The sequence below is a fragment of the Cygnus atratus genome, chromosome 3 (assembly GCF_013377495.2).
Source record: "Cygnus atratus isolate AKBS03 ecotype Queensland, Australia chromosome 3, CAtr_DNAZoo_HiC_assembly, whole genome shotgun sequence".
NCBI classification, from domain to species: domain Eukaryota; kingdom Metazoa; phylum Chordata; class Aves; order Anseriformes; family Anatidae; genus Cygnus; species Cygnus atratus.
In genome coordinates, this window is record NC_066364.1 from 89,896,182 (window position 1) to 89,918,514 (window position 22,333).

General features: G+C 39.8%; 1 protein-coding gene across 12 annotated transcripts in view; it reads left to right on the top strand.

The window, feature by feature from the left end:
• Positions 1 to 22,333, top strand: part of DAAM2 (dishevelled associated activator of morphogenesis 2) — a 209,423-nt gene that overhangs the window by 131,472 nt on the left and 55,618 nt on the right. For all 12 annotated transcript variants that reach the window (XM_035557155.2, XM_035557129.2, XM_050709546.1 and 9 more), the window contains 4 exons: positions 4,242 to 4,336; positions 11,836 to 12,169; positions 19,225 to 19,335; positions 20,341 to 20,444. In XM_035557155.2, the coding sequence (XP_035413048.1) occupies positions 4,242 to 4,336; positions 11,836 to 12,169; positions 19,225 to 19,335; positions 20,341 to 20,444 (644 nt within the window). The remainder of the gene's footprint in view (positions 1 to 4,241; positions 4,337 to 11,835; positions 12,170 to 19,224; positions 19,336 to 20,340; positions 20,445 to 22,333) is intronic.

The window sequence follows — 22,333 nt, forward strand, 5'->3', positions numbered from 1 at the left end:
GGTTTTGTTCTAAATAGTAGCTTGGCAAAATAGTTCTTCCTACCCTCTGATAAAATGAAAATGGCATCCCATGGATATCATTAAGTATCTTTCTGTGGATTTCAGGAGGCCAAGGCCCCTGCACTCAGGAATCATTTTCTCAGAAGATCTGCTGCAGCGTTACCAATCATATCTGTCCCTGATAGATTATGCTTGAGAGCAATGTGGTGATTCCTGACATGTTTGACATTCCCTACTTGTAACCTTAGACCACTATGTTGGGAAGCACTTTCACAGTAGTTCAAAAAGCCATGCATTTTAGGCACAAGTCTGTTCCCACAATTGTTTCTGTTACCGTGACTTTTTAAATGTTAGTAGTTTTTAATCCTAATTCTCAAGAGAGTGTATAACAGTGAAACCAGATCTCTTTACTAACTCGTAGTACACAATTCCTGTGGAGGGAATGTCCCATCCTTCAGGTAGCCTGATTGGGAGGAAAGGCTCAAGAAGATCCTTGGTAGAATGTCTTCTAGACCCACCCCTAAGAGAAAGGGATGGTTGCTAATGATATCTAAGTTAGAAAGAGGAGCCTCCAAATTTGCCCAGTCCTCTGATGTCAACATGCTGGTGTTGACATCATGATGTCAATAAGGCTGGTGACTGCAAGCAGGTTGTAGGCCCACAATCAGAGACCATTTCCATTATCAAGGTCATTGCTATCTTCCGCTGATTCATCAACAGACAGAACTTTCTTAAAAATGCAGCAGCTGCCCTGTTTATATCACAAGAAACTTCCCTGTGCTCCTCTTGCCCTCATCACTCCATGACACTACCTGCTTGGCAGCACAAATAAACACAGCCTTCATTTTACTGGAAAGGAAAAGTTCTGACAGCACATCAGTGCTTTGATGAGCTTGGCTGTACCTGCATTTCCAGAGATAGATTTTCAAGTGAACAGTGTTTTTCTGGAGAGGTTGCTCAGATGAGAGTATGAGATGGGTGGATGCCCATTCACCAGAATTTAGCAAGAGGATGATAACTCTCCTCTGTCTGGGTTAGGTGACATCTATGTTACTTTAAAATTATTTGCCTGAAAGTTTTTGTTGTTGTTGTAATACATCTATTCATAGTTTATTCATAGTTTATGATTTGTAGTTTACTCTCTTAGTTTGGCCTCAATATAGCTAGAGATGTGGTGCACCTTGAATTTCAACTGACCTCTTTTATTTAAAGAAATGTTTTAAAATAGTGTTGTCTAGATATGTCATAAGAGGCATGCAATACAATAATTTATTAATAAACTTTAATTTCACTTCTATTTGTTTGGAAGTGATTTCAGTAGTGATAATACTTTGTTAGTTATGATTTAGATAAGACCTAAAGAAAGAGCTTGGTCTATAATGATAAATCAGAATGTCCAGGTTGCTTTTTCACTACTTATTCTGTTTGCTTCATTTTTCTTTTCATTTCTGTGAGATTGGCAGTGAAACTAGGTCAATCATATAGTTCCTTTCTGCTGCTAGTTGGTATGTTTATTATTATTATTGGTGTCTCTTTCCTAATGTGTTGTCATTATGGTGCTCTACTTGCCTTCCCAGTAGTTTAGGGTAATGATTAGCTATTAGAATAAGGTGTGAGAATTTACTTGATGCTTTGAATAAAACTAAGATTTTCAAAAGCAATTTCTTGGACTACCTGAAGTTTTACATGTACAGTTCTGTGTGAATGATTTTTTCACATATACTTTTTTTTTTTTTGACTTTGCAAATCAGATAGCTAGATGTCATGCTTTCCTGGGTGATGCACTTATTCTGGAAATTTTTAAATATGCAAAATGTGCTTATGAAAAAGATTCATATGTATACTGCCTTTTAGGGACCAGATGAGGACCTGGCACTATTTTGCTTCCTCTTCCTTGGGTGAAACGGTTTTGGTTAACTGACAGTAGCTAACTGCATCCTCAGCCCAGCAGACGTTAGTCCTAGAGTACAGTTTGTAGTTCAGGGAAGCAGTGCATCAGTCAGCCACATTAATGAAATCCAGCTTCAAATAACGACAGTTCCCTCCCCTCTGTCTCCCAGGGACAGTTGCGTTTTCTATAACTCTTGCCGAGAAAGTTATTTCATAATGTAAATGCATGACCGACGAGGCTGTCTTTAGAGAGGGCATGAGGATTTGAGTTCCTGGCCGTGCACAGGAGTGAGAAATGAAGGGCTCTTGGCTGCCTGCAGCTTTAGAAAAGGGGTTTTCTATAATTGCCCTCAGTTGTGAAGGCAGGATTATTTGTATTTGTTTCATTTGGAAATGGGCCTTTTTCAGTCTCAACGAAATACTGTTGAGCACCTTCCTGTCATCCATTCGCTTCCCCCCCCATGATGGTTCAGAGTAGAAATTAAGCTGTTGTAGGAGTGGGAGCCTTTCAAAGGAGCATTTATGGGCCAAAGGAAAGGTGACCAGATGGGCCATCACCCAAGAAAATACAAATCGAACCCCAAATCACACCCCAGGATTCTGCCATTGAGATTCTATAATGCCTGTTCAGGTTTTCTGTTTATTTTTCAAAGAGGGGAATCATATATGGCTTGGCTTAAGCATTTCAATTTATGTTTCTGGCTGTTGGGGGATGCTGGCAAAAGATAAAACATCATCAGCTCATTTTCCATCAGTAGCGCTCTGTCATTCCATTAGGGCAGGAAATAGCTCGCTCTGTTACTGAGTGAATTTGACTTTAGCGAGGATCAGAGAGACGACCCCCAGAGTTAAACACATCTCCTTATGCCAGCTGTTCAGCATAAGACAGCAACGGCCCGTAGCCAAATGACCACCCTCAGGATCTGACATGTGTTGGCACCACGGGGTTTGCAAAAGCAAGCAACATGGGAGCATTTCCAAGGGAAGTGAGGTGATGGGGTGGGAGGGTGGGAGAGTTAAAGGAAGTTCCAGCGAGAGGAAGGTTTCCTTTTCAGCATGCTAAATAGTTAAATAAAGATTTCTATATTTCACTGTAGTGGGCCATAATTGTAGGTACTCAGATTCCACCACAGAGAGGTATAATATCTGACCCTTGATAGATAACACTATTTCAATTGGGGTATTCATTTGGGAGGGGGTTCAGAACTGCTTTCCAGATCCCACTGAGCGATATCCCCCAGAACTCCTGCCAATAAGAAAGGCTTTTATCCTCTTTGTTTTACAATTAAAGAGGCTAAGAAGACATTGGTATAAACTTCGAATTTCCAGCATTGTGTCTTGACTGTTTATGAAGCTGCTCATTGAAGTTGTGAGCCTGAACGGTACATGGATGGGTGCTGAAGAGTCTTGCTTCATATCTCAAGGTTGTGGTGGTGCTAAGTGTAGGTCTGGAGCCCTGATTTCCTGCTATACCACTTTTTTCTTAATGGCTTTGTCTGATTTTCAGAACCTTGTATTTTGTGTGTATTCCCCTCATCATCTCTCACCCTAATTTACAGTGACTCACAGCATCTTCAGTTCCTGCAAGTTGCATACCAGGGGGAAAAATGACGGATGTAGCTCCCAATAGAAAAACATGAAAATATAAGCTCTAGTTTCTGTATGCTTCAGTTTACGTGTTAAAACACAAAGACAGGGATTTTATGATGCTCTTGCTTTTTGTAGTAAATGTTTCTAATTAGCAAGGACAAAGTGTTTAGAGAAAATTAATATCTTAAACCAGGTTAAAAAAAAATGGAATAAAGGAAAAGAGTCAAACTTTTGGGTACACAAACTATAATTCAGGGTACTTGCAGGCTGTCTAGTCAACTGAAGAAAAAGCTTTTCTGCTTTGAAACCTGACACAGAAGTCTGTTGTCTTTCCTTTTTCTTTTTTTTTTCTTCTTTTTTTTTTTTTTAACTCCAAATCCCAAATCCCTCCAGCCATATCAGTCTAATAAGATTTTGCCTCTCCCTATAAACTTTGCCTCATATATCCATAGATCACCACAGTGGATCACTGTTCCAAATTAGGTACAGTTTTCTGAGGGCATCCTGGCAAGTATGATTTTTGGGGGGTAATGTGAGAGCCCTAGTTTTAGGCAGTGTGGTAAGGCTCTATGCTGCTGCCAGTCCACATGAGCAGCCTCATCTGGATTGAGTTTTGTAGCTGAGGCGCTGCTTTCCTGGTGAGAGGTCGGCAGGCACCTCTCCGTGGGTTGATAGGATAGTTGTTTTTCATAATTCCTGGCCTGTCTCTTAGCTTCCAGGCAGCTCAGGCTTTTCTGATTGTCATCTCCTTTTCTCAACAGATGCAGACACTGTATGCTTTCGATGAAGAAGAAACAGAAATGAAAAATAAAATAGTTGAAGACTTGAAGACAGCTCTGCGGACTCAGCCCATGAGGTAATGTTGTTCATCTTTCATCACAATTCACTGCCTCCCAATGGTCAGATGGGGCACAAGAAGGAGTGGCAAGGACAGAAACCTCTTTGTCTCACCTCACACAAGCGTTCTCTGATAGTTCAGACAATCCACAGAGAGCCATACAGTTCCTGTTCTGAACCTGTGTGGTGGTTTTACCGTGCTAGGCAGCTGAACACCACAACCGCTCTCTCACTCCCCCTCCTTGGAAGAGGAGGGGAAGAAGTAAAGGAGAGAACAACTCACGGGTTGAGATGAGGATAATTTAATTAAAGGGGAAAAAATATTAAGGAAAAATTATTATTAATTAAACAATTTAACTAAAGGGAAAAAAGGGAAAGGGGAAAAGGGAGGGGGAAAGGGAAAAAACAAAACAAGTAAAGGCTGTGTGGAAGTGCAGAGGAAAGAAATTACTCTCCACTTCCCACAAATGAGCGATGCTTGACCACGTCCTTGAAGAAGGGCCTCAATGCACGTAGCCGGTGTTCGGGAGGACAGACGTTTTCACAAAGAGAGCCCATCCCTCCCCTCTTCTTCCTTTTTCCACCTTTTATTGCTGAGTGTGACATCATATGGTATGGAATATCCCTTTGGTTGATTTAGGTCAGCTGCCCTGGTGATGTTCCTTTCTCGCTTTTTTGCCCACCCCCTAGGGGGGTTAGAGAGAGTCCTGATGCTGTGCCAGCACTGCTCAGCAGCAGACACAACACTGGTGTGATACCACTGCTGTTCTAACTACAAGTGCAGAGCACAGCACTGTATGGGCTGCTGCAGGGAAAGTTAACATCCCAGCCAGACCCAGTACAACCTGTCTAGCTGGAAGGGCACAGTAATGCTGAAGCATATAGCTTCAGAAAAATAAAAGACAAATTCTGTTCTGAAAAACATGTGACAGATCTGTGCAAACACAGGTAAGGACTGTGAAGATCAAACTTACTGACTTCATAGACTCCTGAGCATCTCGTGTGATTTGACTCATGATGGGCGAGTTGTCAGCCTCTACTATGAATTTTGAATTCAAGCTTCCTCTTATCTTTAGTAATGTGAACTTTTTTGGCACAAAGCAGCTAATCTATCTAACTTTACCTGGTTTGGCTTCTTCCTGCTCTGTGTTTAACCGTGGCATGCAGAAATGTTAAGAGTCTTTATTGTGTATGGTGTCTTTGAAGGTAAGGTCATCTTTGTTTTTCTGGGAACAATGCTCTGAACAATTGCAAACTAGCTAGCATAGAAATCTTTTGCATTTAACACTTAGAAGGACATTGTGCTGAAGCAATAACCATAGTTGATACAATTTTGGGAAATATTCACTTGGTCAAAAAGTTTCTGAATGTCTTTGTATTAAGCCCAAAATAAACCAAATGTGCTTACATCCACATTATGCTGAAGTCATAGTTTCAGAGGCCTCCAGTAATGCCTAATCACATAGGTTTTCTGGAATTAAAAAAAAAAAAAAAGTAAACAGAACAAACAAATAAATAAAACGAAGAGTAGACCACAGAAAATAATCACAAGAGAATTTGCACTGTAGTTAGGTTGAACGGAAGTGAAGATATTTCTGTGAGTCCTTGCAGAGCTAAGTGCTGATTATGTTCAGCTTTTCCTTTCGTGATGTTTAATGTTTCTTTTGAGCAGGAACAAAATAAAAGCCCTTTAAGAAAGCACTTGGAGAAGGAGCCCTCCTTGACAAGCATCCTCGCTTCGTACAGTTGAGCCTGCTCCTCTGTTGTACAAAGCTAGATGTGAAGGAGACTGAGGGAGCTCTAGGAATTTAAAGTGCTGGAACATCGCCTCTCTGCAGCCAGCAAGCAAATACAGAGAGGCCATCATTATGGACTCTTCCTTCATGTGTGAATGACAAGATACTGAGTGATCACTAAGAGATAAGTGAATAAGGAAGAAAAAAGGTAGGAGGAAGTCTCCAGCACAAAGCAACTTGTGCTGAGATTCAGTTGCAATCACACCTCACGTGTTGTAGCCCTTTGTGGTAGGAGATTTGTAGCTGGAGCTGTATTGCAGGGGGCAGCATCTTCTCTTTGGGCTCACATATGTAAATGCAGTCCCTTAGCCAAGTTACTTCATTATCAGGAGAGCCTCTAGCACTGACTGCATGGAGCTTCTCAGCTCACAGCAAGTGCAAGGTTGACCACATCACCTTAAACCTTGGTGGTTTACCTCCTGTTTCAGTGGGCTGTAAGAGAGCACAGATTCTGAAGCATAGGGATTCATCAGGCTTTGGTAATTTTAGTCATGCAGGTACAGTAACTGCTTTTAACATGGAACTGGAGAAACAGTAGCCTGTGCTGAGGAAGAGTCCAAGAGAACAACTGACAGTTTGATCCTATCACTATCCTAAAGTAGAGAACATGGTAAAATGCAGCTAGACTTTATGATAAAATGGAAGCTAAAGACAACAGCCACACTCCAAACTCTTACCAGGATTTTTAACCAAAGACCTGTGCCACTGAGACATTATGTAGCAACTCTGTTACATTAATTTGGAACTGGTGTGATGTTTCCTCTGAAAGTGATAGCTTTCTCATATCATTGAGCATAACCAGAGCAGCCAGGCATCTCTGTTCTGTCCAGCTGAAATACTTTGGTGGCCACCATTTGGTAGTTTTACTCTGTCATTTTGAGTAGGATAGCTCAACCTCCTTTCTGAGAGCAAGGCAAAAGAGAAGAAAGAGAAATGTCTTTTGCTCAAAATCTTGCAAGGTTTTCCAGACCAGTCCTATATTGCTTCTGCTGGGTCCCCTTGACAACAGGCTGTTGCTTCATCTGTTTATAATAACCCTAACAAGCTTCAGTACAAGCATCTATGAGCTGCCCTATAAAGTGTTCTCTTCTAAATCGCTGGCGATGGTTATGGGACTTTTTTTTCGAATAGTTAAGCCAAGCCAAATTTTGAGTTAAGTCCTATGTCTCAACTAATTTCCAGCGACTCAATTCGTTAGCTGCCAAATGGGCTGCGTGCCAATGCCTGATCAACAAGCCAATTTCTTCTTGATGGAAAGGTTGCAGTAGAGAGGCCCTCAGCTCCATCAAATCTCTCTCATAAGCAGTACTATACCCAAGCCTTCAAAATACTAGTCTTTCTGGTTTAATTTGGACATCAAATCCTGTTTTCCTTGCCACTTCTGTTCATCAGAGGTCTGAAGAAAATAGAGACCTAAATTCACATAGGATAGATTGTCTGGAATCTGTTTATGGTGGGTAGGGTACAGAGGGTCTCTGACAATTCACCAGCAGGGTCCTCTGCTTGAATTCTGCAATCTAGAGGATCCAAAATAAGAAAAATGCACGTTTGGCTCTAGGTTTCGTTTTACTGTAGAACTGCGTCTCTTCTAGTGTAAAATGCAGAGTAATGGCACTAATCTGTGCCTGTATTCCAATCTACTAGTTCTAACCCCAACAAAAACTGAAGCAGATCTTCCTAAACTCAAGTTCCTTTTCCGCTTAGAGAAGAGATGATAGAAGTATCCCTGGGCAGCTAGTTGGCCCACTCTGAGAAAATCCATTTTGTTCTGGTATTTAGGAGCTGCCCTGAAATAATAAAGCCAGGTTATGTCCCAGCACGCAGAACAACCCTAGCCTTAGAGAACAAAACCCCCACATCTGCATCTTGTAAGGAAACAGATTTTCTTTTAGGTTTCTAAGAACTTATGACTATAAACAAGTGTGATGACAAACTGTTGGACAGAAGCAGGGAGAGAAGAGCTTTTTTTTTTTTTATTTTATTTTTTTAATGCCCAAAAATGGAGGTTCAGAAGTGCAGCAAAAGTAAAAACTTACAAAGGTCTGGAAAAAAATAACTTTTTGGACTCACAAAGGAATACCTCCTTTAGTCTGAATCATCAGCACTAACTCCCTTTGCTGTCTGCTTTTCTCCTTCTGTTCAACTCAGATTTACCTCTTGTTATTTTTGCTTGATTTAGTCATGTTGCATTCCAGTTCATACTGGAGATGAACATTTATGTTTCCAGCAAGCAAAACCCATTTTGATGAATTTTTCAGCAGTCCAGTAGTTGTCAGGATTATGTGTGTCTCCTGATTCTTTAGCGAAGTGCAACCTTGGCTGTTAGCAGGGTGGGAACATCCTGCCTTCTGCACACCCACAGCATATGACCTTTCTGTCTTTCCTGCACTGGATCAAGCCTCACAGGGAAGTTGTCCCCCACAGCACTTGGAATCCATCAGTGGGTCATTACCTCTTAGGCTTCATCTGTATTTGGATGAAGGGTTTGTTATTAGAGTTAGCTAACACATTCTGATCAACACTCTAAAACTTGAAAGACTAAAAGGTGCTGTGCCTTTCAATGTGTGTTAAACTGGTCAAGTGAGAGTCTGAGGTGAGGTTAGGCTTTAATATGCTTGTTTAGCACCTATTAAAACACACCCTACTTTATTTACAGTTGAGTTTTTAAGTATGTTAGCCAGAATACATTGGCAAATATGTTTAACTTTACACCTTTCAGTCTAGAACAAAACCTTACTTTGCAGCGCACAAGGCATATAAGCTGGCAGTTAGTTATGGCATGCATATATAGTGGGGAAGAAGGTAGTTTATTTGCATAAGTTATGTTTGCCTTTGCACATGCGAGTGCACACACACACACATCTGTGCTTACAGGCAAACACATACACAAACATCAAACAGCATGAAGATTATGGTGCTCAGCCTGTCAGCTGAACTCCCACTTCTTTTTCTTTTCTGTACAGACATTTACACGCATACTTCCCTGTTCACATCAAGCAGATCCTAATACTGAGACTGTTTGCCCAGAAATTGCTATCACCATTTCTTACTTTGTCTCTGTACTGCATGATTTCTGTCTTTTCCGGAGAATAGGGGACTAAGTGTTTTGGAAGGAAGGTGAAAATCATCATTAGATTCCTGCTTCTGATGTCAGCTGAAATGGGAAGGTACTTGGTTTAGCTTCCTATTGAGTAATGCAGTTTACTGGTTGCTCTTTGGACTAGGAAGAGCACAGGAAAATCCCAACATTGTTTTAAATTATGTCATTAATCAAAGTCTGTGACACACACCACTTTCCTGCGCATGCCTTCTATTTGGAATGACCTCATCCAAACAGTCCTAGAAAAAATTGCTCTGCCAACGAATTTAGTAAGGGATTGTACTTAATTGGGACAATGTGATTTTTGTTCATTTCACATTTTTTTCATCTGTTCATAAGAGCAGGCCAAGATACGTAAAGGTTGTAGTATCTTGTATGTCTTGTCATAAGAGCAGGTGTTCCATCTGAAAGTAGGTTTTAGGGACCCTTTGTTCAGCTGCTTCTTAAGGATGTTTTCCTTTGTCAGTAGAGCTCCAGGCCTTGAGAAAGGTATTCATCTTATGCCTTGCCGCAGCCATGAACTAAGGAGAACAGTAAAACCATGTGCATTATTTTTTTATTTTTTATTTTTTTCCTTTGTGTGTGTGTGCACAAAGGGATTTGGAAGGAATAGCTAGGGCACAGCGTGGATTCACACAACTGAACCTTGGAGGTAAAGAGGAGCAAGGAGAATTTAAATTAGTCCTCCCATAGTATAGGCAAAGACCCACTCAGCTTTTTAGTCCCAGGGTTAGAGAAGTGCTCTAAAGGCATCAGCTTTGCATTGTCTGATAACAAATTGAGGTTGTGCTTATCTGGGTTCCCAGGAAATCCTTAGCAACTCTTTTAGCCATGAATGTGCTTATTCCAGTCTTTCTTTGCATTCTAGAAGCATTACAGAAACTGAGCTAACTTTTAATCTTTCTATAACCAGTTTAAGTAACAAACTGCTCGAAGTAACTTACTAAATTCCTACTGCACAATGTGTGATTCCACTATCTAGCCTAGAGGCAGAGGGGCTTATCCTCCTATGATTTGTTAGGGTAGACAAGATGATGCATCCAAAGAATGTGCAGTCAGACCTGTGTGAAACTTGGCAGACCATCTTAGAAGGGTTCAACTAAACCTTGTTTTCATTTTTGGTGTACATGTGTTCCTGTGTGTGCTTGCCCTTACTCTGATATTCACTTTGAAATTCAGTTTTGAACAAAATCCAAACCTCAGACTGAAGCTTTGTTGAAAGCACCAGGCTTTGCCATGTTTCTGGTCAAACTGCTGGCCCAAATAAGCTGAAAGTTGGCAAATCCATCAGTATAATGAACATAGCTTTCAGGTAGGCCCTGAACATTCCTGTGTGGTGTGAGGTGTAACCACATGTGTCAAGTCCATATTATCCAGGAGATATATAAGTATGTCTAAGGTTTGTCTTGCTGGTGCAGAGACATTAACAGAGATCACTGAATTGTTGGGAGTCTTTCAATATGGTTCTTCCCCACCTGATGGATATTAGGAACAGCATCTCACTTATGAATAGATAAGAGAAAGACAGCACATTGGGGAATGAACAGGGAGAAAGAGGGGCTGGGTAAAAGCTCCAAGATACAGACTTAATAATACAGACTTAAGAATACTTAAGTATTCTTAATTTGTTATACATGTGACAATTGTTAACAATCTTTTCATTTCTTTGAGATAACCATCTACATTATGCTGTTTAGGACATGGTCATGGACATATTATTCTTGATTACATTTTGCTAGATTCAAATTGAATTCACATGGGTTTGTATTCAGGCATTCTAAAAAAAAACCTGCATCTACCTGTACAACCTGCTAGAGGAGGCAGGAGGTGAACAGAGTTATCCTGAGAAATGATTTGCAGCCCATTTCATATCTTTGCATCCCCATTTTTAATCCAGGAAACTCAAAATGAAACATTGCTAGAATTATTGGTTTGAACAGATTTGTATAACTCCATCAGTTTCTGTCGACTTGTCTAGCAGGCTGTCTGTATGGTCTAGTTTGAATTTCCTCTATATTATTTCCATACTCAGTTTCCATGATCTTAATCTGAAGAAAGGCAAATTTTATACTAGAATATGGTAGAAAAAGAACTCCAGTGATCTCAATAGTCAAAATAAACCTCTTCCAGTGTAGGCTTAGTCATTTGTGATTAGGTAACTGAATAATTCTATATTTCCATAATTTGTGATGTTTTTACAATACATATTGCTACTGCAGGTTGACAGAGGCCCTTCTCCATCCTTAATATACCTCCTCAAACCAAAAGCAAACAAACAACAACAAAAAAACACCAATGCAGCCAAGGCCATTGTAAGAGCCTTCAGAAAACATGTGCCTCTTATGTGTATGTTCCTTTGCATGCATCATGGGATCAGAGTGTGAAGTCTAGACTTCAGTCAGTACAGCTGATAGTTGCAGTGGAACTGTGCTAGTGTTTTTTTTCTCTCTCTTTCTCTTTCTCTCTCTCTCTTTTTTTTTTTCCCTTGAATACCTGGGAATTACCCTGTGATCTTCAAGCTAGCCAGCTTTTGCAGATGCTGGGATCACAGGGTTGAATATCTTTTGAATAAATAAATTGCCTTTTGATTGTTTTTGTTATTTTCCCTACCTGCTTTTTCAGGTTCGTGACCAGGTTCATTGAGCTGGATGGCCTGAGCTGTTTGCTGAACTTCCTAAAGAGCATGGACTATGAGACCTCAGAAAGCCGTATACACACATCCGTTATAGGGTGTATCAAGGCACTGATGAACAACTCCCAAGGACGGGCTCATGTCCTGGCTCATCCAGAGAGTATCAACATCATCTCCCAGAGCTTACGGACTGAGAACATCAAGACCAAGATTGCTGTGCTAGAGATCCTAGGGGCTGTCTGCTTGGTACCAGATGGTCACAAGAAAGTCTTGCAAGCCATGCTTCACTACCAAGTCTATGCTGCAGAAAGGACAAGATTCCAGGTATGGGGAGGATGGTTGGACATGAATAGCCATCTCTGCCAGGGAGTGATTTTTAGCGTGCACATATTGCAATATTGCTAGGCAGTAAGAAGGCAATATTTCTCATTGTGTTTTAGGAAAAACACTTCAAATAGATTATCATCTTCCTTTTTTTTTTTTTTTCTCAAGACCCAATTGCTTGTCATTAATGCTGATTTATAATCTCCTGTATTTTACATTAGAATGGGGGGTTGCTAAGTTAAATGAAAGCTGTTAATCTGTTCATACTCTAACCTGATGCCATTGGGGTGCTAATCATTTATTTTGCCCTGGAAGCTGAAGCCACAGAATTCCAGGAGCCTCTGTCCTGATTTTAAACTCCTTTATTTAGTAACACAAGAGGTGTGGATTAAATAATGGCAACAGTGGATTAAATAATGAACATTGGAGCACTTAAATTGTCACTTAACAATCAGTTACAAATCATCACCGCCTATCAAATGCTGGCTCAGATATCTACTATTCACAGAATAGAAGGGAAACTCACTGAATCTCAGAAACCTTGGTATGTCACTAGATTATTGACAGGTTTTTATTGTGGATACTACTGGCTATTCCTCTTCCTAGTGAACTGAGCACCTTTACAAAAAGATGCAAAAGAATCTGTTGCTGTGTATGAACCTGTAGTTCCTAAACTTTGGGGTAACCTCACCCATTTGCTACTCTTTCTTAGGTGAAATGATAAGGGTGGTGTTGGACCAATAGGCCCTCGATCCTGGTCTGTGTCAGCCATTACCTTCTACATCAGTACCTGTTGGTAGATTTTGGGGTACAATGAGCTCACAAATGTAAAAGTGAATGGAGAACAATCTGTGCTCATGAACAGTAGCTGCCAATGTTTGTCATTAAGACTGAACACACTATGAGATTCAGTGGCTGTGACTCAGATCTTCTGTGCTGCTGTGTTAGCTTGCCCTTGTTTGACCAAGTGAGTCTCCTTAATAAGTTCACATGGGAGATAGATGCTGAGTTTACTCAGTGCCTCCTGTTTGAGTCCTCTGTCTTTCTCTCTTTTTAAAATTGGCTTAAAATCTACTAAGTGACAGATAAGTCATTTCTGGGCAGGTGTGGTAGCACACATCTTATTGTACAGCTGAGCTTTTGAGGAGTCTAGTGTAATGATTTGAAGGTGCTTTTGTAAGTCTGGAGACACTTATCAACTCTCACATTCATGAAAGACTAGTTTGCATCAATTCTTTGTCCAAATTATTTTGTTTAAAAAAAAAAAGATACTTTCTCTTCTTTTTTCTTTCTTAAAACAACAAGAGCAAATGATTTAGCAGGAGGGTTGCATTCTTGTTTACAAACACTTGTGTCTTGAAGCTGGGATTTTTTTCCACTACACTCAGTGATAGCTTGAGTTTTAACAGTTTTTCTCATAATTTTGAGGAGGTAAACGTTCATCCAAAGACCTCCTCCATTTGTCTTCAGTCATTTTCTTCTAACAGAGGGACAGTGGCAATATTCAGAACACTGATTGAACAAATGTGGTCATGGTCTTCCTTAGATTTTAGTGGAAGGTTCTCTGATACTCTAGGATTTGTGAGTTAAGAGAGTGCTATATCTCTTTGCCTCTTTCCATTCAAGTGTTTGGATTTGTTGTCCCACACCTGTATCTCAGAATGGTCTTGCAGCTCATTATCAAGAAAGAAGCATCCATTGTAACTCCACTATGGGAGGCCAACTTAAGGAAGGGATGAACTGACTGCTTATCCTATGCCTTTCTGTAAACTTCAAAGAAGTAACGTACAATGAAGGTGTAGACAAGCTGGTGAAAGCCTCTTTTTTCTTCATCCTAGTCCTGAATGTAAACTTTGTAACCAAGACTTTTCAAATACTAGAAGAGCTCCTTCAGATTTTAAATCAAACTGTTTTGGGAGATATTTCCTGTATCTTGAGCAATTACCAATATCAATCAGTATATTGAAGTGTCCAAACAGCTTAGAGCTTGCAGCTTTAGGTTAACTCTGACCTCCTGGTGCTGAATAAAAATTGTGGGTTGTATCGTTCTAATTCCACTCTGTTTTGTAAGAATGAGGAAGCGAGGTTCAGAACTATTTACTGGCAACCATCTAACACATGACCTTGTGGATAACTTGCTGCTGACAGCTTTGGATTGAAACACTGTTTATTTCCAATTTGCACATGTTCAGGTGTGGTGGAATGATGCACAGATCATATATTTAACACGGTACTATAAAACATTGCATGTTCAGTTGAATGTCAGAAGCTGTTGCTGCTCAGTTTTCTAAGCACAACACTTACTACCTGGCACAGGCAGCCAAGAGTAGTCAGAGGCACCAGCAACTGGTAAATTAGTAGAGAAGGAAAGCTGGGACTTCATGTGTGGTTCTTCCTACACTTGCATCATTGCCTGTGTGTTGTTACAACTCCTTGTGTTTTGATAGGGAACTTGCAGTTTTATATTTGTGTTTCTACAGTCAAAATCCAAATTACAGTGAGATTCCTGTGTGATTTAAACAACTGTAATCCCAATTTAATTCAATTGCACTAGGTTACACCAACTGAAGATCACTATTCTAAAACTGTGCTGTAATGTTTTGGAAAGGTTGTCCTTGCTGTTTGAGATTTTTTTTTATTTTTTTTTATTTTCATTTTTAAATTGAAGTTAATGGAGAATATAGATAGTGCTTCATGTTCATAGAACTTCTACCACCTTAACTTCACAAAATTTCACATTTGGCTCTGAGTTGGAACTCCGATGTAAAATATTGCTTCTTTCTAAACTGCCTTTATGGATTTGACTGAAATTTTCAACGCAATCCTTAACTTCCAAGACGAGTCACTTTACAGATATGGGAGTAAATGCCTAAATACCAGAACTTACTCTTCTTCTTTGAAACTTCAGTCTTCACTTAAGTGAATGCCTTTGAGTACTACAACTTCACTCTATATCTCCACTGCTCAGTGTGTTCACAGGGCCATCACGAGCAACTTTCTCTTTGTACTTGCGACAAGACTCTATAATCTGTGACTGAATTTATGTTGTGGCTATTCCTATTTTCTGACATTTGTCATAGCTTCTTGCCTGAGCTGATCCCTTTGCCTTCTTTAATTTTTGACCTTTTTTTTATGCTGCCCTTCTGCCTGGAATAATTCTCCTTTAAATGTCCAACAGGCAGTCCACAGTTCAACTTTTAAAATATTCATTGAAAACTGTCCTCTTCAGGGAAGTATTCCATCCTTACTTAAATACCACAATAATATAAAGACATTCCTTAAATCTCATTCCCGAGGCAATTTGGGAAAAGCTCTGCCTTTGCTTCACCCAATTTTCATTTGAAATGTGCTTATTTGCCTATAAATCCTGCTCTGTCCCTTAAAGAAGAAAGATGAAAGAAAAATTTGCAAAGCCAGACCTCAAAGCAGAAATAGTGGAGTCAGTAGGATGCGCCCTTGGTGTCCTTGCTGGGATTCTTTTCCATCTGATGTATTCAAAGTTGGTATCATTCCGTCACTGGCTTGCTGTGTGACCATGAAAATGTCCCTTCATCTTGAGTTTCTTAGGTGCTTTTCTTGTGAAGGTGAAGTTCTCTATAATGCTACAAAAACTGAGAATGAAGAGTCTCTGAGTCATTCATGTCTGCATTACCCTACGTGGAATAGAATAAAATAGAATAGTGTAGGTCAGCTGGAAGGGACCTTCAAAGATCGTCTAGTCCAAACTGACTGGTTTTCACTGTGAAATGAGCACAGTCTTACTCTTCCCTAATTTATTGCCTTTCTGATTATTGCTTTTCTGCTTCCCCTCATTGCTCGTGTGGAGTGAATGCATACTGTTATGATGTTGTAACATGTACTTTTTAACATGCCACATTTTGAGTCAAACCAATGTTGCAAACTCATAGTGCTGTAGTGGCCTAGAAAAGTATTTCAGGACATGCCAGTACCCTTCCAGCTTGGCTTGCTGTCTGAAGCACCCATACAGCTGCGGCCCCCTTTGGAGAGTAAGAATTTTCCTTTTAGTCTGGAGTGAACATAGATGTTCGATTCAGACCTAAATGAGCTGATTTCACTTGCTGGTGAAAATATTAACTGGGCTGCTTTGGACAGAACACTCTTGTTTTTCCTCCTTAATGCTACTAGAAATTGTAAAGCTTAAGGTGAAGGAGTAAAGGAAGCTTGATATTGTCGGTCAAAAAGGTGGAGATTAGGAACTTTCCTTCCATAGCCCCATTGCCTGGTTTGCATTAAGCACCATCAGTACAGAGCATGTTCTGTAGAGAGAAATCTGATCAATTTGGAAACGTAGTAGAGGAGTTAAAAAGGAACAAATTAAAACCCTGTATTCCCACTTGAGTTGCTTCTGCCCCTCAGGGCTCATCCAAAGCCTTTTGAGGTTTGCTGCAGATTGAATGAAATCTTACTGGATGTCAGTGATGAGGAATAATGGGATTAAGTGAGGAAAGTTTTGCTTAAATAGTAGGAAAAACCTTTACAACCATAAGATCAATTAGGCCACAGAACTGGCTGCCAAGAGGTGTGGTGAAATCTTTTTCACAGGAAATGTTCAAGTGAAGACTTGAACCTCAGCCATTTGCAAAGGGTTAGAGATACTGGAATTTGGCCACAGTGTGGGCGTAGAATCTGATCTTTAGGAATTGCCTGACCTCGTAGTGTTTCCTTCCAGAGCTGAACAACCACGTGAGGATGCGCTGTTCTTCAATGAGTGTAATGCAAGCTAGAGCTTTCGTTGCTCTTGCTCTTTGGCTTGCCCCCTTGCCCCTGCGTTCTGCTCCTACTTCAGCCTTCTGAAATACGAGATAGAAAACTTTAGCTAACATCCTTCAGCCTCTTGATGCTGTCATGCAAGTTGTTGCCTAGATTCTAGTGTGCTCTGAAAAGTCTTTAAGAATATATGGTAGGAATGAGGCCTATGAAGAAAACCAGCAAAACATTCCTTTGTTTTGATGCTTTTATAGTAATGGCTGTTTAAATTATTCCAAGACATGTATGCTTTGTATTTCGGTGTCAAATCTGACAGTAACAGAACTAAATACTCTCATTTGTTTCACTTCTGCTTATTTTGCAAGTTGAAGAGTAAAATTGGGGATGTGGGGGGAAGTTAAGGACTGCTTAATTAGTCTCCTATTGCCATTGTCAGAGAGGGACTGGAATGACCATCAGTCTGACTCAGTAGGCCATTTCTTGTATTTTTATGTAAGACTCACTCCCACTTCTGACAAACTTGGGAGAAGGTTTGCTCTTTAGTCATAGCATGACTATTGGGAAATCATGGACATGGTGGAAGCTTAAATTCCAGGAGAACAGACGTACACAGGTGCCATCTGGCCAATTTAGAAGATGCAGGAAAAAGAAGTTTACGAAATCAAGCGAGCTTGATAGTGAAGTCAACCAAACTGTGCTCAGATATAAGAACAGCCATTGGTAGCATTGTAGGATAGATCAAAATATTTTTACACAAAAACAAGCAAAGGGTTCACATGAAGCCAGGAAGGCTTTCTTTCCCCAAGGGATGTCCAGGAGGATATTCCCCCTGCTTCTTGAGACATATTTCCATGGTGATGTCCATTTTCTACAGGAAGCAAGATAGACCTATGAAACTGATGACTAGCATGGGAAAGATTTTGCTATGAATGAACACTTCCAGTAGCCAGGGACAGAAGACTAACTAAAGGAAAATGAACTTCTTTACTCAGCATCATAGCTTCAAGATGTTATTTAGATGGATCTGCTGAGCTGAACACTAAGTTATTTTTGTCTTCATTCTCCCTTTATGGCCAGAACTTCTTGGGAAGAGTAAAAAGAATTCCATCTTTTCTAGTGCATCAGCAAAACAAACATCAGTGTGGCATGTTTATTATTAACGCTGGAATGAGATCCATACAATTGAATTGACAGAACTCAAGTGGAATTTGTTACTCTTCCAGTAAAGAAAATCATCCTTAGAATTATGAACTGATCAGAGAAGATCCTGAAGAGACAATTCACAATTATCAGCACAAAGCTATAAGTAGAGTTGCTTCTGTGGCTAATCAGTTCTTACGTATAACCTCTTCAGTAAATATTCAGTTGGAATTAATCCTAAGTCGACTGCATAGGACAGAGGCTACCAACATTATTTGCTTAGTCTTTTGCTTTTTTCTCCTCTCTTCCGTCTCTTGGTGATCGCAAGAAGATTATGGTGACCTATTTATATGTATGTAGAGATTAGACCAACAGTATTTCTGTGCTAAATATCCCCTGAGTGCTAAATACCCCAGCTATTTGGTTAATAGGGAGACATAACAAGGAAATATGAGTTTAACTGCACTTCCACTTGAGCTCTGTAATTCACCTTTAAGCTGCAGTAAGTGTGGACCTGGGGGCATTCCTGTTATTTGAAAATCCTTAAAAGGAGCTTACCAAGAGGCAGGTAATTGTCTCCTTCATGTGAAATGGTTGTAAGTGAAGGAACAAAGAGAAATCTTCCAAGAAACCTTCCAAATAGGTTTTATTCCTATAGACAAACAAAAAACGGCATTTCTTTAGATTTTTTTCTGTTTCTACACAAGTGCAATCTATCCTGCTGAAATCCAAGAAAACAGTGAAAATTACTCAAGTGACGTAAGTAGAAAGGGTCTATGAATCTGATAATACTTTTCTGCATGTATAAACTCCCCATCGTATTCCCCATACTGAGTTAACTGATGAGGACACATATCATTCTGTTGCTTTCTTAGATCATGTTGGCAGAAACTGTAAAGGGCATCTGCTTTTCCTCAAATAGCTTGTTTAAAAAAACTTTTTTTTTTTTTTATTAGGATCATGTGGGCATTTTTATTCCTATCACTGTTCTTCTTTAGTTATTAGTTATTTAGTTATTGTGGCATGGCCAAGACTGCTAACAATCTTGCCTGAAAAAAAAAAGTTATTTATTTAAGCAAGTGTGTAGCAAATCAGAAGATGACTGTTTGCAGATCCCATGAGCAGTATGCAAAATGGTCTAAGGAATTAGATTGTATCATCTAACCTAGTCTATTGTTCTGTTTCAGACATTGTTGAATGAGCTAGACCGAAGCATGGGGAGATATCGAGATGAAGTAAATCTCAAAACAGCTATCATGTCCTTTATCAATGCTGTTCTGAATGCTGGGGCTGGTGAGGTGAGTCACTGCCCTAGAAATTCCATCTCGAATGTCATGCTTGAATTAATTTACCTTGGAAAAGGCTAGCAGATTATGTCGCAAATCTTGTGTTCCTGAGTAGATATAGTTTGTGTAAAATAATGCTTAATTGTTAAGTTCAGTCTTACAATGTCTTCATATTATTTCATTCCCCGTCTCTTCTAATTCTTCTAATATAACATACATCACTGAAATGATTGTGGTTTTTGGTTTTGTTATTTTTCTTTAAGAACTGCAAAGCATTTACCTTCTTCATATCAGCCATTTAGAAACCATCTTGGTTTACCTTCTGAAATGTTTTGAAATGTTAATATGTTTTGACTCAAAGCCAAACTCAAAACATCTTAATTTAAAAAGGTCAAAGGCTTTCAGAAAAGTCAGCTTGTTGTTTTTCATTCATTAGCAACACTTTCTTTTGTGTCTGGAGAATAGTTTAAGCTGATTTCGCTTTGCTAGAAGTGTTACTTTCACTTTTCTTTTTTTTTTCTTGTTAAACCACTGTAGACAACAAGCTTGTAAGAGCTCTTTCTGGGAGTGTATTTGGCTCTATCTGCAACAGCCCTGTAAAATCCTACTGAGTAGGTGTCATTTAGCAGAGTATATGGTGAACTTATGACAAATATGTATAAAAACTATGAGGATGAACTGCAGTTCTGTTCATCCGTAAATGGAAGGTAGATCTCTAAATGACTAGCAAGGCACGCACTCATAACTTTTGTTCTTTTTGGGACATGAAGTGTGCTATCCTTGTGACTGGCCATGCAGAACTCATTGTAGATACAGGAGGACAGTATTTTTAAGAGAAACAGAGGCAAAGACTTTAAATTTTTTTACTTACTTTACTAGAATCCTGTAATCATGATGTGTATTTGGTGTCAGGATAGAGTATATTAAAAAACAGAAGTATTAAGGATTTAAGAAAAATTTTTTAGTGTGATTAAAAGCTTCTGGAACCGTGTAACTTGTTTTCCTCCACTTTATAAGGACAATTTGGAGTTCCGATTACACCTACGATACGAATTTCTAATGCTGGGAATTCAGCCTGTTATTGACAAGCTAAGAGGACATGAGAATGCAACACTTGACAGGTAAGACATTTTCTGAGAACCGTCATTTATCAGCAGAAAGAAACATTGATCTCCTATATTTGGGTTTCAGATTTCAGCACAAAGTTGCCTCTGTCTCTCCCTATAACTGTCTCCCTTTAAAGACAAAAAGGAGATTTGTCCTTAAAATTAAAATCAGCAGATGAAGTAGGAAACACACATACTAAACTGGAAGTGGCTGTGACAAGGATTTCATGAATTGTTTTTCTTCTAAGCTGAGGATGACAACCAGAATGAAAAAAGATGTTGTAATTCTTTTCTTATATAGCAAAAGTGGAACAAAAGCCTGTCCTGGTAGGAGGGAGATAAGCCAGTTGATTGATTTCATTGAGATTGAGTATGTGTGGACATCATGCAGGTTCTGGGTTTCCAAGGTTTTTCTTTAACCTCACTCGTTTTCATGATCTATCTGGTAACACAACCCCCCAAACAGTACCACTGGCACAACTGTAAAAGAAAAGGAACCTGTGGTGGTCAAAGGGGTAGAGATGCCAAGCAGGCAAAAGAGGAGAACAGGTAGCTATTTTAAATGTCTTTGCTACTGCACAAAATTTAACGTTGAATGGCACCTTCAAATTACTGTGCTATAGATAAATGTTTTCTTCACTGAAACTCTACTTTACTGGCGACCCAGCTTAAGGTCACTAGCAGTTCCATATTTTGCCACAGTAATTGAGGCTGCTGATGACCTTACATTTAAATCTTTCACAAAGCCACATTCTGAAATAATCCTAGAGCAGGCAATCTGAGCAATTTGACTGAGACACCTCAAGAAGCTAAAAGACCCAATGAACTATTGAGGAGCCTGGTAAAATCTATTTGCTTAACAAAATGGAACATTTTAAAGTGTAATGGCAGGCAACCACGGAAGTCTATCTTCTTCTGTGAACACATTAAACTCTGTGGAGAGGGACAGACCTGCTATCAGGTCATACTTGATGGCAAGTGTGCTGCTGTCCCTTACTGTCTGCTACGCCAAGCCCCTTCCTACAGAGCAGGGCTGATCTGTAGGTATCTAGGACTTTCTAGGTAGGAATGTCAAGTTTGCCAAAGTATATGGTGAAAAAATACTAATCAGGCCTATGTCTGCAGCTTTTAAGGAACCATTTTCTCAAATATCCGCTGTTAGGAGTTGCTATAGGATGATGGAGCTATGTTTGGGGGCATATAATGCTTCTGGGATTCTGCATAAGCACGAGGTTAGCACCAACTGCCTGTTACGAAGAGGGACCTTGCATCTTTGAGCAGGGGGAGGCTTGTATCTATGTATTAATGCTATGGGGAAAGATTGCATACAGTGTTGTGCCTGTGTTTGCTGAAAAGCTGGAACAAGTAATGTTGGTTTTGGTCTACAACATTATAACCAAGAAAAGAATCTGTTCTGTATGACTCCCTGTTCTTTTGGCTAGTAACCAGGACATATAGAAAGAGCTTAAGATCTTAGGAACTTGTGGATCTTACAAGTTGTGATGAGAATGATACAAAGGTTTGAGAGTATCCCAGATGTCTAGATTATGTAGGCTGTATGCCAGGTCAAGAAAGGGAGATGTGCCACAGCCTTTTTCCACATCGTCTGCTGTGCTGTTATCTCTGTGAAAGATAAGTCCATATGCCTTGGTCAACTGCATCTCTCACCGGGTCCCCCAGATCCCACCAGAAGCATGCTGCCGTGCTTATCAATAGGTAATGGAAAGGCAGCTGCAAACTCTGCTGTTTATCACAGAATCATAGAATAGTTTGGGTTGGAAGGGATCTTTAACTAATCCACTGAATGCATCTCCACTCCACCACATAAAAGAAACAGCTTGTTAATGTTGCCTGACATGGCATGGACTTTCTAGATGCAGCTAATGTTGCCTAGTTAACAAGTG